Below are 13,945 nucleotides of genomic sequence, written 5' to 3' on the forward strand. Positions count from 1 at the left end.
TACCACGGTAAAGGGTTATCTCCGTACGACAGCAATAAACTTTCGCTGAACGAGATGTTGCTTACCCCTGTGTACGAGGTCGAAGGTCGTACCGACGACCGAATTGTGCAATCTCACAAGATTCATTCATATCGAGAGAACGTTCCGTTATCTTCAATAAATTTAACTAGAGACGCGACGCGAGGCGACCCGATCGATCGACCCTGCATCAATAATTTCTGAACAACGAAAATTCCATTTCCCCTTCTTTATTCGAGTAACCAACCACAGACACGAATATTTGGAGAAATTCGATAGAAAACTCGCAAGAAATAACAAAGTTTCTCGCATAAATAATTACATTATCTTCGATCCGTTTTGCCGACCCCTCTTTTTCCTGAAAACAAATGTTTCGGCATTTTCGTACCAATGAATCGATCAGCTTCTCCTTTCAAACCCTTCCTAGCGATCTTCTTTTTCAAAGCCTTGTGCGCGATATTCTTTAATTTCGTTTTCATCGCACCGTCTTTCACTCCCATTTCGTCGCGTGCCGGTCTCGAACTGCTTCGAGCTCGCGATACAGACACGGATTCCAATCTCATGCGTTTCCTGGCTGGCTGAGACAACGACCTCGAACGTCCTCTGGTTCTGGTAAAGTGTGCCTATCGTGTCAAACGGGATAACATTAGAAATTATTATCGTTTACCTTCTTTTCTCTTCTGATACTCACGTTTTCGCTCTCTTGCATATCGATTCCCAAGTCTTCCATTTGTTCCTTCAATTTCGATACAGATCTGTCTCGACCCTTAGCCGTTGCTGTGCGGGGCATTACAGGCTTCGTGGAAGCTTTTTGAATCCGGGCCTCGTCCTTCATAATGGCTTTCTTTTCTCGAATTTGTTTAGCCATCTGCACAATTTCACACATAGTGTCTGACAGCTGAGGTACCTTGTAATCGTACATGCCCGCTTCTTCTCGTTGCTCTTCTTCTCTCTCGAGTTGATTTAATTTCTACGAAAATAAACCAAATACACGATCAACGATCGTGTTTCACTTACACGGTATGGCACGTAGATAAAATAAAATAAAAACCTCGAATATTTCTGGATCGATATAGTCATAGATGTTGTGTCCCTCCCATATTTCTGGAATGATATCGAATTTCTGTTCACCCTCGATATCATAATTCTTCTTCAAATCGAGCACGTAATCATCACCCATCTCCTCTTCTATTTCCCGCTCCAATTTTCGTTTCACCTTTGATCGTTCTTCCATTGCTTGCCTCTTTTTTAAAACGCTCTCTGGTATGCAAGGACCGCGAATTTTCTCGTCCCTCGGTGTTGGTTGCGCCACGTGTAAACGATTAAGCAATCCTTCTACCTACAATTGTTAATGTCGTATCATTCTTCAATAACGAACAACGCCTATATTCTATATGCATTTCAATTACGTTACTTTTTTCGTTCTTATCTTCTGATCGACGCGGAAAGCTAAAAGCCGCTCGCAAGTTTGTATTTTAACGTCCATTACTCCGACCTCTGTTATTGTACTCATCTCTAACACAGGCACATCTTTATCCTCTAACGCGTTCAAAATCGTTCGTTTCTCGACTGGAAGTTCATCCAGCCGTAGAACGTCTGCTTTGTTCATCACCACTGTTAAAGGTTTATTAGCGAATAGAGGTTTAATAGATTCAAATAATTTCACCTAAAACAATTGTGCGATTCAAAGTTACAAGTTTCAAGTTGTACACCAACAAATTACGATAAAATTAGATTTACTTGTTCTTCCAAACTATGACCGCATTGTTCCGATATGTCGCAAAAGTAAAGTACAGCTGCTCGTAAATGAGCGAGCGCGGTTATCGCTTGCATTTCGATCACATTCCGTTCCTCGAGTGGGTGATCTAAAATTCCGGGAGTATCGATTACTTGCCACCTCAAGTATTTGTAATCGGTATGACCGACGTATAACGATTTCGTCGTAAATGCATACGGTTGAACTTCAACGTCAGCACGAGTGATCTATTAAGAAAATGACTGGATTATTATTGAAGGTTCGTTAGAAAATCAGAGCCATCTATTCCGAACAATTACCTTGTTTATAAAACTACTTTTACCAACATTTGGAAAACCACATATTATTATGGTACGCGTATAGGGATCTATGCTAGGTAACCGAGCCAAATGTTGACGAACTTGTTCCAGGTATGCTAAATTAGCAGCTTGCCTTTTCATAATAGTGGCCATTCGGCCTAGAGCTGCTTTCTTCAATTGCTTGCATCGATACAACGAATCTCCGTACTTCATCAATCGAACGTAATCCTTTGCGACACTGTTGGAATAACATGTATCAACATTTTCATGAAAGACTTGTAAACGATCAAGCGTCGCTATACTTACTTATCGATCAAGTGTCGTGCTATATTTATTTGACCTAGAGCTAATTTATAATGATCTTTATCATACAACACGTTCATTAAATCTGCATAAAATGGATGAACGTCGTCCAGTTTGGGAAAATCTTGTATTATTTGAGATAGTCTGTCGTGAAAATTTTGTTGCGTGAATTTTACTTTGCGCACGTAAAATGCACGTATACGTGTGATCTTATAGCTTTTATGGACAACGGTCGGAGTTTTCCTTTGCGTTTTCGATAATATTATATCGATAAAGTCCTAAATTAACAAACAGATGTTTCAATTTAAACAAGTTTATTATTTATAGTAATGAAAATAGAAAACTGAAAAAAGTTAGAAACTAACCTTTGCGGTGGGAACGACCGCAATTTTTTTGAAATTGTACAAACCCATGTTTGCTACTTTCAACTATTACTCTGTTCAAATTTTATACCAACAACGTAGACAAAAACAATGCGTTCGATCGTTAACTTTGAGCGTGCCTGCTCAAACTTTTACAATATATGAAAGCACATGTCTACGTCTAACAGACTCAATTTGACACAACACCATCAAAACTGTATACTCTACGGAACAACTCCTTGGATTTGGAATTTCGATCATTGGATTGAGAAGTAACGATGTGAGCGCTCTAACGGAAAATACAGCAAATTCAAAGTATCATTATGCTTTATTCATAACCATAGTATTACTTATGCAATATTGTAAAAAAAATTAATTATAATGAATAATATATAAAACATAAATGATAAATGATAAAAGATTAGTTTACAAGCAAGGCGCAAACGCAACGATGAATACTTGGAATTGATTCAAACCACGGTCGTTACACAGGCTGGAAACTCATATGGTGGGAGTGATTCCCTTGTTTATAGTAGGTGTATTCCGAGTACAAATATTAATATCGTTCAAAATTAAGGTTTTGAGAATTTTTGCTTTCTCTGTAATACCTATGCCTACTGTGTTCGGATACTGTGCTGTTACGATAGAAGCGCTGAGTGGTTAACAAATGATTTACGAAACTTTTGTTAGTGACTACAGATCTGTAGTCACTGCTTTTGTGCTTCATTAATGGATCACTCACATCACAGGAGTTTCTAGTCCTGTACGACCGTGGTTCAAACTAGTAATAGGAAAGAACGGTCAAAGAGAACGGGGAATTTTAATAAATTTTGTATTTTCTTAGTTATTTCTAATTTCGTATAAAAATTAGAAATAGAAAATTAAACACCGAAACAATGAAATAAATGTAGAAAAAAGCGACGTAATAAATAAGTGATTGTAATAAATGTAACGAAAAATGTATCATACAAAATAGTATCCTGATGCTTTGCTGGCAACTTCGTAAGTTACCGAAAAATCGAGTTGATTCGTCCCGCCATTTTGAACTAAACTGTGCTTAACTGTTGCTAGATACTCTAATCAAGGAGGGAACTGTCAGTACATGTATGTACACATACACGAATGAATTTGTATTACGCGTTCCTTTCTACTTTCGAACTTCAGTCCAACAAAACATGGTTTAGATTTTCAATTAAGATGTTTTTCTTATTACTGTTTACAGCGTATATATCCGCTCACTTAGTGAATGAATTTTTGCGGAATACGTACGTAGTTTACATGTTTAAATCTGCATTCTTCTAGAATTTCTTTCGTTTGTTAACCAACATTACAATAGTAATACAAGTTATCGGTTGTGTAGCATTTGTGTTCTAAAATAACTTAATGAACCAACTATTGTAAAAATTACATTTTATATTTCATATTGAGAATTGTTAAGTGCTGGACAAGAGCGCTTTTAATCAAGTGGATTACCAGACTGAAACAGGGGACAAGAAAGGTCGTTTCATTGTTTTGAAAAGTATTTCGGAGGTATACACAATCGTTAATTACAGACACAATTTTCTTTTTATGCGATTAGTGATATCTTTTTTTTATTTCTCTTTGTATTCTGATTATACATATATTTTATGTTTGTCTGAAGCTTCCTTCAAATTTATTGAAATCTGATTCCTGCTCAAGTTATTTTCTGTCTCTATTTTCCTCCAGCTCAAACAGCTGGGAAAAAAAATTAAAACAAGATTTTCCTTTTTTCTTTAGTCTCGTGTTTTTTAATTAGTTTAAACATAGGTTGTTCAATATCAAAGAAATTGAATAAGTATTATGATTTAACAAAATGTTTTTATACACAGATTAATTATAGAAGTAGCAGACACTTTTACAAGGAACCGTATATCCTGAATATAATGCGCATAGAGAGTTTTGAAAATATGAGATACTCTACTTTACAAGAACAAGAATACGGAGTACATTCACCCCAAAGTGGAATATCAAGTGAAATGGATGAAATCATAATAATTGATGCAGATAATGTAGAATCCAAAAATGATAGTCCTTTAGAAGAAGGCTCTGTAGTGTCTAATCTTCCACTTTTGTTTGCAAACGGATATCCAACATCACTGGAAAGATTCACATTGGTATAGAATTTTTATAGTTATATTTGCATTAGATTCATTAACTTAAAATTAACACCAAAGTTTAGGACAATCTTAATCTAATCAAAATTACATGGATAATGTAAATTATAAGCAATACACAGATATCGTGAAGTTTGTTTAATTTTAGGTACAATTGGAACGGTTTGTAACGTTCATGGTTCAGTGTTCATTAGGTCATGATGCAACAGAAGCGATCACTGAACCACAATGGTGGCCAAAGGAAGTGAAATTTTCAAATCCTTTAACAAGACCTAACAGAGTCAATGAAGTGAGTTAATGCTAATAATGTAACTGTATAAATAACTGGCCGTTTATATCGAAACATTGAAATTGTAAAATATTTACTTTATTTTAGACTTGGATGGCTAATTTGAAGAAATTAGTGTTCAGGTGTTACACATACCACAGAAGCGAGTATATTTTAAGGTTTTGTTCGTATCTTGCACGATATCCACGCGAAGACTTAGAATATGTTAGCAACTGGGATTCTACGACGAGTCTTTATCACAAAAATACTGGGAAATTATTAGTAACGTTTCGTAATGAAAATATGGTTAGTCTTTAAACTTAAATATTTTATTCTACAAAGCTTGATACAGTTTATACAATAAAATTTGAAGTAATTATTTTTTCTATAGAATTATGATAAAAAATATGAAAGTCCACGAAAAAAGTTGCTGTCTTGTAGTGGAGTTGCTTCTTGCTATTCCAATAAATCGAAACAACAAGAGGATATTTATTTATGTGACAATTGCGATGCTGAATTTATAGGTCTTGAAAAAATGAAGGTAATCAATTTTAAAAGAAATGTGAAACGAACGAAGATGATTATAAGTAATTTTATATAGGAACACGAACGTGTGTGTTGCGAACGAGAACATAGAAGACATAATTCACCACGGCCCGTAACGCCAGATGTATCGACTGTCAAGCCTGAATTAAAACAAGATCAGTTCTTAGAATACTTTCAGTTATGTGCGATTGGAAAAAAATCAGAGACAGAAAAAAACAAAAACAACGATGCTGCAGTAGAAATGACTGTTGACGATAGTATCGTTAGACGAACTTCCCGTCGTGTTCGTGGATCAATCAATTTTACAAGGTGTCCAACTATCCCTTTTTCCTCTCCTGCCGGTATGTTATTAGCGAAGAGATCAAAAGCAATGACAGAAGAAACACAAAAAGAAAGACTTGAGAGAATAGAGAGACACCTTGTTGCTCCTGTTTTAAATGATTCGTCTAGACCAAAGTGGTTGGAAGCGGAAAATGATCATGACAGATGGATTGTTACGCATAAACCGAATCGTGAAAGATCAGAACATGATTATGTACATGAATACAAATTTGTAAATTCTGTTAAAACGAAACCAAGTGAGTACTCGATTTTTCAACGTTCTTCGTTCTTTTCTTTTTTCTTTTTTTCCTTAAAAACGTATTCAAGGCAGAAATTGCGTGTATAGTACTTAAGGTATAAAATGTATTTTATACAAAAAGTGTTTCTCTTTTTTTTTTTGTAGTGTTGAGTATAAAATCGCAATTATTGTACGTTGTTTGTCGACCTGTTTATGTTGTTCTGACACGCTTGACTCAAAAACAAATAAATGATTTCGAACAAGATCCATCAAAATATCGATGTTCCGTGCGAGACGTTTCAGTCGATACACAAAGAAACAAAATCAAGAATGAGTAAGACCAAATAAGTATCTCTTAAATACGTATCAATTTCTTCAATTGATGAAAATGATTCGAATGTAGTAGAGGAAAACGAAGAGAGAGGTAGTTAACAGCGTCGGAGACGAGTGTTGGATACATAATTCATTTGAAAACGACAAATCCTTATGATAAAAATGTTACGATTAGAAAATGGTTTTCCGCGAAAAATATCAACAGAAACCAGTTTTGCGGTAATTCACTTTTGCTCCTCGAATGACGATGAGAATTCAGGTATCCTGTTCGTGTATCTTTTGATAAAAATACAAAGATACACCTAATTTCACCTAAAATCTTGTATTCGTTCGATGAAATAGAGGGGCTATCGAATAACATTTTACATGACAGTAATGAACAGTATGTGTGTATACAGGTATTGTAGTGCAATCCTGAATACGACTACGAATCCCTCTTCGATTCTTATGTTAACACCATGAAACGATAGTATTCCGGTACATAACATTAATTACATGTACGTTACATTTCTTACAATATTTATTATTTTTATTTCGTACGATTATTGAATATTAAAAACTTACATGATTTAATTATTTACAGTGAATTATAGTTTGTTTAAAAAATTCCTTAGCAATATTTATAATAGAAATGAAATCAAATCTCGATATTGTTTATTAGCACATTTATCGTATAATAAAGAGTCGCGTGCACTTTTTACACATTATACGTTAAAGCAAAAAAGAAAAGAAATGAAATCAAAATGACTCCTTTTCTTTATAATTTACTGGCTTCTTTCTTTTTCTTTCTCTAATTATATTATTCGTAAATTATAATATATTTCTGTTTTTCTACCGACATTTTCTTCATATTTAAAAACAAAAAATAGTTACAATAAACTGCATGCATTATTCTTGTTTTTTCTTGGGTTTGACAATTTTTTCGATTAAAAATGAAAATAATTTTTCTTTCCAATCCATTTCGATTCGTTTCAAAACTAATCTCTTTGTTGAAATGTTATGAAGCGGGCCGAATGCTAGAGCAACCGCGGTACATGCTAAACAAATTACATTATACGGCATACTGAAATCAGGTGTGGGAAGACTAATTAGCAAAGATTCCGTTCTCAGCTGTACTACATATCCTTCTCTTGAAGCATTAAAACTGAAATTTGAATTAATTGTATATTATTATTACTGTTATTATTATTATTATTATTATTTAATTAATTCATCAAGTTCAAACCTTGATGTTATAGTACTTCCATCGAGTGGTAGTGCAGTATAATTCCTTGCAATTGGAAGCAGTGCCGTGATTATAGCAGGTCCCATGTAAAATCCGTGATTAGCATCTGGTGGATACTCTTGCCATTTAAGAAACGAATAATCCATTTCTATGGAAAATTTGGTCACAGACTGAGGTGGTAAGCGTAAAATTAATTCCAAATAGTAAGGGCTTCGTCTTTCCTTGCCTGGTAGATATCGCTGTACCACTAAAATGTAAGATAACAATGAAAAACAGCATATTGATCAGAGCTATGAACGGCAATTACTTACACGGTATAATCTGTTTTGCTCCACAAGTTATTGTAACAGAATGTAGATACACTGGTAAATACCATGGAATATTTTCTAATAAAATAACGTCGATTGTTTGCCAATAATTATTGTAAATTTTTGTTACTAAACTACCTCTTTCTTGGCCATACCCTGCGCAAGAAAACCTTTGTTAATACCGTTTTCTCTTCCGTTTCATTACCACAATTTATAACAGAAGTTATAACACTGTATACATACCAATAACGTATCTATTGGCAAACAAAATTGAAGGATAATTTAAGCTAGCCTTGTGTGCGGTATTATGTATAATTCCGATATTAAACATTCCTTTAACAGAATGAGATCTAATATCATAAACTGCTATTTCGTTTAATTGTCCTCCTCGAAAACTAACAATCTTAGCACTGGGATAAGGTGCTAATTCGTAAACTTGATTTGTATTGTTATTGGATATATCGACGTATACGTTGCTTAGCGTGGCAAGTGGGCACGCACCTTTGATGCCCATTCCGAAAAATTTTCGAATAGACCAATCCTATGAAAGAAGTATACGAACGCTGAAAGTGTTTGAAAAGTTTCGAAATTCATATTTAAAAATTACCTGTGAAATATCTGTTACAGTATCGTATATCAGTGAAACAGATTGCCGTAATTCTAACGATGTTTTTGTACACGGTGTGTTTGAACATATCATTCGAAAATGTACTCCAATAGAATGATAATTTGTATTATGAATGTATGCAGAGTTTAATAATGTTACTAAGCCTTTCTGTTGAAAATATATACTTTAATATTTTGTATGCAGAGACGAAACGATACTCTTGAAACCTTGTATACGTACCTTAGAGTCACATGGTAGTAGTTTTTTGAATGGTGTTAAATTTTCGGTACAGACTATTTCTCTTGGTAACGACGAATAACGTAAGCGACTAGAATTAACATCGTGTTCTGCTATGCCTGTAGGTCGGAATGTAAATTCGGGAGACATACTGTTAGAGGGATTAACAAAATTCAAAGAGGCACAAAATAAGCCAGCTAAAGCATTGGTAAGCCCTTTCCATTCGTCGTCGATACTGTAATGGTATAAAAGAATTTAAGAACCTTTGTGAGATGCCTTAATCTGCTTAAAGTTTAAAGATGAATCTTACTTAACAACATTTTTGTTGAACCATGCAAGAATCTCTGCACCTGGACCAGCATCGTGATAGGGATATCCCCATTTCTGATAGTTCCATAATCCTTTGGTTAACGTAAGGTGTAATTCATCTACCCCATGACGACTTATAATTTCACCAAGCCCTCTTGGAAACAAATGGGAATGTTGTACTGAAATATGGACTCATACTTACATAAAAACTATGAATAAAAATATGATTTATTAATAAAACAAAAACATTTCTGCAATTTGTAGCTTACATGTATTTGTATGTTTTGTTGTCTCCCATACAGTAGTAAATTGAAAATATGCATACACATGATTACTTGGTAATGGCTTTAACATTAACTCTTCATCAAAAAAATCATTATGCGAAGGAGTTGATTTTACGGAAGCGATGAAAATTGAAAATAATACTATTTTAGAATATGTCATAATGAAAATAAAGATTATACGCTTTTATCCGTATAATAAATTTTTAACATTTTATGCTTGACATAAATTTCTATTCTATTACAGTCCATACATCATTTCCAATTCAGTAAATTATGTGATTATGTCGTATAATTTGAGAAAACATGACTTTTCCCGGTTAACCACATTCATCAACCTGTATGTATATACTTATATAATATATACCGCAGGTCACCAGAGTCCATAACCGCGAAAAGACCAGTTTTCGTTCTTCGCGCATCTCCAGTACGCATCTTCGCCCTGATTGGCGATATTCCCAAACGAAGTGGAAAGCGATTAGCAGAGAGCTCGCTGCGTTCCCCCACCATCTTCCAACCTGCGCGTCGCAGTTATGGACCCTGGTGAACTGCGGTATACATATATCTATGTTTCTCTGTTAACTAATAGTGTATGTAATTACTTACAAATGTACAGTGCATGACATTTCTTAGGAAACGGAGCGTTTTCATTACAACAAAGAGTTATAAAGCATACACTATACACGGTAAAATCTATCGATTTATTAAAATCAACCATTTCGGGGATTTCCAGTATCTTGTAGAAGAAATGTTGTATTAGTGAAAACTCTCTGTAACGATCAATAATAAGTTTGTGAAAGAGAAGAAAGCAAGTGTTGACCGATCGAGATACGGAAAAGTATCGAATCGAGCTTGTTAAAATGGAATCGGAAGAAAACGAAATGCATATAAAACAAGCAACGATATTACGCAGCAGCGATAAAAATGCAGCAATTGACTACGATGAAGATAGAGTAAGGTTAGAGTTAACGAACCTTGCGTAGAGATCTTTTTTTTTAGATTGATAAAATTTACTCTATATTAAATAATAAATATTTGTATTAGGGGCATTAACTATTCGTTCAATTTCAGCTGCACGAGATGACAGCATCGTATTCAGAAATATCGTTCGATTCGCAATCATCTCCACCAGTTTCGGAATTAAGATCGCTCATCGATTCCCCGGATATCGATGGAACAAAATTCTTGGAAGATAGTTTGGAAAAGATGAACGTAGTTGGTAGCAGACCGGATCAGTTAAATTTAAGAAATCGAGAAAGTAGCCCGATCGAAGACGAGGATGTAGATCCTCCAAGTTATCATAAAGCTATGGGATATTTACAGTTGGAAGGGACAGTAATGCAAGATGGGGACATGGTGCTATTTGTTGCAGAAGATTTAGAGAATAAGATTAAACTTTCCAGTCCAGTGACAAAAAAAGGAGAGACCCCATCCTTTCCAGGTTCTCGTAGTTCCACTCCTTGCTTATATAGGCAGGCTTTGACGCCTCAGGTGCCTCTTCTAGACCATAATGTATTGAATGAATTGGAAATGGAAGCAAGAAAAGTGGCCACTTCTGTGGATGCATTGACAGAAAATTTGGCTGCCATTTTACATAGTGTAAATTATTTTTGAAAATTATTTTTCTTGCTTGTTAGCTCTTAGCTTGTTAGTTCTTTTGTTTTCTTTCTTTTTTTTTTCCAGAATTACAGTGAAAATATTTTTAGGCATCTGCATTGACAGTCGGGTGCTTAGAAACGTATAGGGATGCTGTTTGCAAAACGTGCGACGCGGTGGATCACAATATCAAATCGATGTATCAGTTAATGGCCAAATGCGAGGAATTATCGAAATCAATGGGACCTGTGTATAAGCTAGCTGATCAAATGTAAGCAAACGAAATTTCCATCGACGAATTTTTCTCCAAAGTTTAAAGATCTTTCTTTTATATTTTAGCAAAGAAATGAAAAGAATGTTGGAGTTATTTGAAAGTGCAATGAATCTATAAGGTACAGTTAATTTTTTTCAATTACCCACACGCTATCGTCGTCGTCGTTTAAGTGTATGTAATACATTTAAAAGTAAACAATATCAAAGGGTCGTGAAAAGTTATATTTTTTGCTTTTGAGAGCAAGTTAACGTATTTAAAATTGATTTGTTAAAGTTAAAGTGTGTAGAACCGAATAGCTTAAAATCTATCGCATCGAAAAATATGTATGACACGTTAAAAGAATTAATAAAGAATTCGATGGTTTCAAAAAGAAAGAAAGAAAAGGAGAGAAGAAAACAGTTGATCACGCTAACACGGCTGAAATACAAAAACGCAGTGGTTTTTCTTCGTAAAAACAAAGTTTATCGAGGTGTTTGATTTATCTGCCTTTATTTATACGTAGACACCTGTAAACTTTTCATAAGCTGATCTCACAATGTGCGTTTGTTCGCATTCAACGGTATACAAAGTTAATTGAAAAAAAAAAGTCCGTGCTGAGCTGACACAATGTCACGGAGTAATTTGTGTGTATTATGCAGCTTGGCGATGATTCATTGTAAATAACATTATCAAAAAGCGACGGTGGGAAAGACGTTGCGCCTCATTTAACGGATTCGCTAAGCGTAATTATTAAAGACTGGGTGATTTTAATCCGGCTAGAGGAAGAAGGGGGCGATGATAGCGGACAAACACCTCGTTAATTTATTCTCCAACCCCGCCACTCATTCAGTCCACCAAAAGCAGTTGTATACGTATAAACGTACGCTCGCGTTTCCCCCCTTCCTACCATTCGCTTTCGCTCTTTTGCACATTTTGAATTCTCTTCAATGAAAAACCATTTGTTCCCCTGCTATCTCCTCCCTCACACCATCACGGCCGCATTTCAACAGTATACGCGTTCTCTTTCGAATGTCTCGATCAACTTTCGCTTTTTCATAGTTTGATAGAAAAAAAAAAAAAATTGATCTGTTTTGGTTGAAAAGTTATTAAACTACGGGAAACGTGAGTCGTGTAACGATCAGTCGAGCATAAGAGGACGGTAGAAATCGAGACAAGGGGTAGGTAGCATAGCGATGAAAAGTGAAGTAAAAGAAAAGGATGAGAAGTGAAACGAAAAATGCTCAGCAGATCACAGACTGCCTAATTAAAAGGTTCGCTGTCACATGGAATCTTCTTTCCTTCTTTTGTCTCAACGAGAGTTTGTTTGCGGTAAAGTCTCAGGAAGTCGACGTCTCTCTTTTCTTTTGTCCTGTCTTTAACCCTGTGTCGCATACGTATCCATGAACATTCGTTCGTTCTCGCGTGGTAACGAGCTACGGTGTCCTTTTCGCGAGACCCCCTTGTTGTCTCTTCTTACGAACGAAGACAAAAGAGGTATACAGTACTATAGGTATGTAGAGGGAAAACGTATCGACATTTCTATTTATAAGAAAAGATCGTATCGATACGGTAGAATAATTTTTTCGAAGAAAAAAAATTTGAATCGCACGCGTATAACGCGTTTTCCACAGGAATGAATCGAATCCCTGTAAAATTATACTTTACGAAGGAGAGAGTTTAAAGAACCTTCAAGAACTGGCCAATTAAATTGCGATTCGCAAATTAACTTTGGTAATTACGAGTGGGCTTCGAGAGCGGTGCGATGAGGAAGGGTTGGAGAGTTGAGATTACAAACGAGACGGCGAAAACTTGCTAACTTTTCAGTCGCTTTTTATACAACTTTTCTTGTTAAGATCGTGATTATGAATTTTCTGTTTGATCGTCCCCTCGTAAGCTCCCAGCGTCTACTTATTTTGCAAAAATGGACGATTTACTACCCTGGTTTGTTAATAATCCAGAGTAATTATTTTACGTCTTCTAATTTTTGTTCAGACAATGGAGAAAATACTGATTGCATATTATCCGACAAGTTCTTCTTTAAGACCTACATCTGCTGGTAAGAAGGAGGTATGTAATTAATTTATACGTAGAAGGGAAGGATCGGCATAGGTTGTCCGAAATCGAAGATCGTTCGTTCTGGGCTCGAAAGTACGACACGAGACGAGTTATCGCTGCTCGTGCATACCTGCGCTATCGCAACGGTACTTTTGGATAATCAGCATTTGTGTAACTCTCAGCTCTTCGTGCCATTCGGCTGTTTCTACGAGTCGAACAGAGTCGAGCAAGGTATCTCGTTTCGTTCCGTTTCGTTTCATTCCATTCCATTCCATTCCATTCCGTTCCATTCCGTTCCGTTCAATCCCATTGCGTTTCGTTTCTCTTGAATCCATTTGTTCCCCCTCCTTTCCCCGCCTCTTAGCAGCCGTATAGTTGCAAGCAGTGCGACTACGGTCTCCAACTGCCGGTCGCTCATCCTTTCGTCTCGTTCCATCGTAGGGTCGAGCAACTTCGGACACGCCTCCCACTCGTGGCGCGCGACTGCTGTCGGAT

General features: G+C 35.7%; 4 protein-coding genes across 8 annotated transcripts; 2 read left to right on the forward strand and 2 right to left on the reverse strand.

Moving 5' to 3' along the window:
• Nucleotides 1-341: 341 nt before the first annotated feature.
• On the reverse strand, nt 342-2,882 carry Non1 (nucleolar GTP-binding protein 1). Its single transcript, XM_034333382.2, has 8 exons — nt 2,742-2,882; nt 2,380-2,654; nt 2,074-2,311; nt 1,759-2,001; nt 1,433-1,684; nt 1,070-1,357; nt 710-988; nt 342-641 (listed from the first exon to the last, which is right to left on the reverse strand). Exons 1-8 carry the CDS (start codon nt 2,787-2,789, stop codon nt 342-344), a joined length of 1,923 nt encoding a protein of 640 aa, XP_034189273.2. The 5' UTR covers nt 2,790-2,882.
• A 345-nt stretch (nt 2,883-3,227) lies between these two features.
• Nucleotides 3,228-7,395, forward strand: ova (ovaries absent). Of its 4 annotated transcripts, none has more exons than XM_034333388.2 (8): nt 3,228-3,740; nt 3,810-3,842; nt 4,589-4,873; nt 5,022-5,162; nt 5,250-5,447; nt 5,533-5,682; nt 5,743-6,265; nt 6,412-7,395. In XM_034333388.2, the coding sequence occupies exons 3-8, from the start codon at nt 4,643-4,645 to the stop codon at nt 6,582-6,584; spliced, it is 1,416 nt and encodes a 471-aa protein (XP_034189279.1). In that variant the 5' UTR covers nt 3,228-3,740; nt 3,810-3,842; nt 4,589-4,642; the 3' UTR covers nt 6,585-7,395. The 4 variants fall into 4 exon arrangements, with proteins under 4 accessions (XP_034189279.1, XP_034189278.1, XP_076548616.1 ...); XM_076692501.1 differs by lacking the exons at nt 3,228-3,740; nt 3,810-3,842 and adding exons at nt 3,985-4,003; nt 4,167-4,268; XM_034333387.2 differs by lacking the exons at nt 3,228-3,740; nt 3,810-3,842 and adding an exon at nt 3,866-4,003.
• PIG-T (phosphatidylinositol glycan anchor biosynthesis class T) lies at nt 6,392-9,922 on the reverse strand. The gene is made up of 8 exons (XM_034333385.2): nt 9,535-9,922; nt 9,267-9,444; nt 8,960-9,191; nt 8,720-8,887; nt 8,356-8,653; nt 8,116-8,268; nt 7,805-8,051; nt 6,392-7,723 (listed from the first exon to the last, which is right to left on the reverse strand). The coding sequence occupies exons 1-8, from the start codon at nt 9,707-9,709 to the stop codon at nt 7,468-7,470; spliced, it is 1,707 nt and encodes a 568-aa protein (XP_034189276.1). The 5' UTR covers nt 9,710-9,922; the 3' UTR covers nt 6,392-7,467.
• A 216-nt stretch (nt 9,923-10,138) lies between these two features.
• On the forward strand, nt 10,139-11,772 carry BORCS6 (BLOC-1 related complex subunit 6). Of its 2 annotated transcripts, none has more exons than XM_034333489.2 (4): nt 10,139-10,499; nt 10,618-11,145; nt 11,253-11,413; nt 11,482-11,772. In XM_034333489.2, exons 1-4 carry the CDS (start codon nt 10,407-10,409, stop codon nt 11,531-11,533), a joined length of 834 nt encoding a protein of 277 aa, XP_034189380.1. In that variant the 5' UTR covers nt 10,139-10,406; the 3' UTR covers nt 11,534-11,772. The 2 variants fall into 2 exon arrangements, with proteins under 2 accessions (XP_034189380.1, XP_034189381.1); XM_034333490.2 differs by having other exon boundaries at nt 10,140-10,504; nt 11,482-11,771.
• Nucleotides 11,773-13,945: the final 2,173 nt, after the last annotated feature.

This window comes from Osmia lignaria, chromosome 15, assembly GCF_051020975.1.
Source record: "Osmia lignaria lignaria isolate PbOS001 chromosome 15, iyOsmLign1, whole genome shotgun sequence".
Classification (NCBI taxonomy): domain Eukaryota; kingdom Metazoa; phylum Arthropoda; class Insecta; order Hymenoptera; family Megachilidae; genus Osmia; species Osmia lignaria.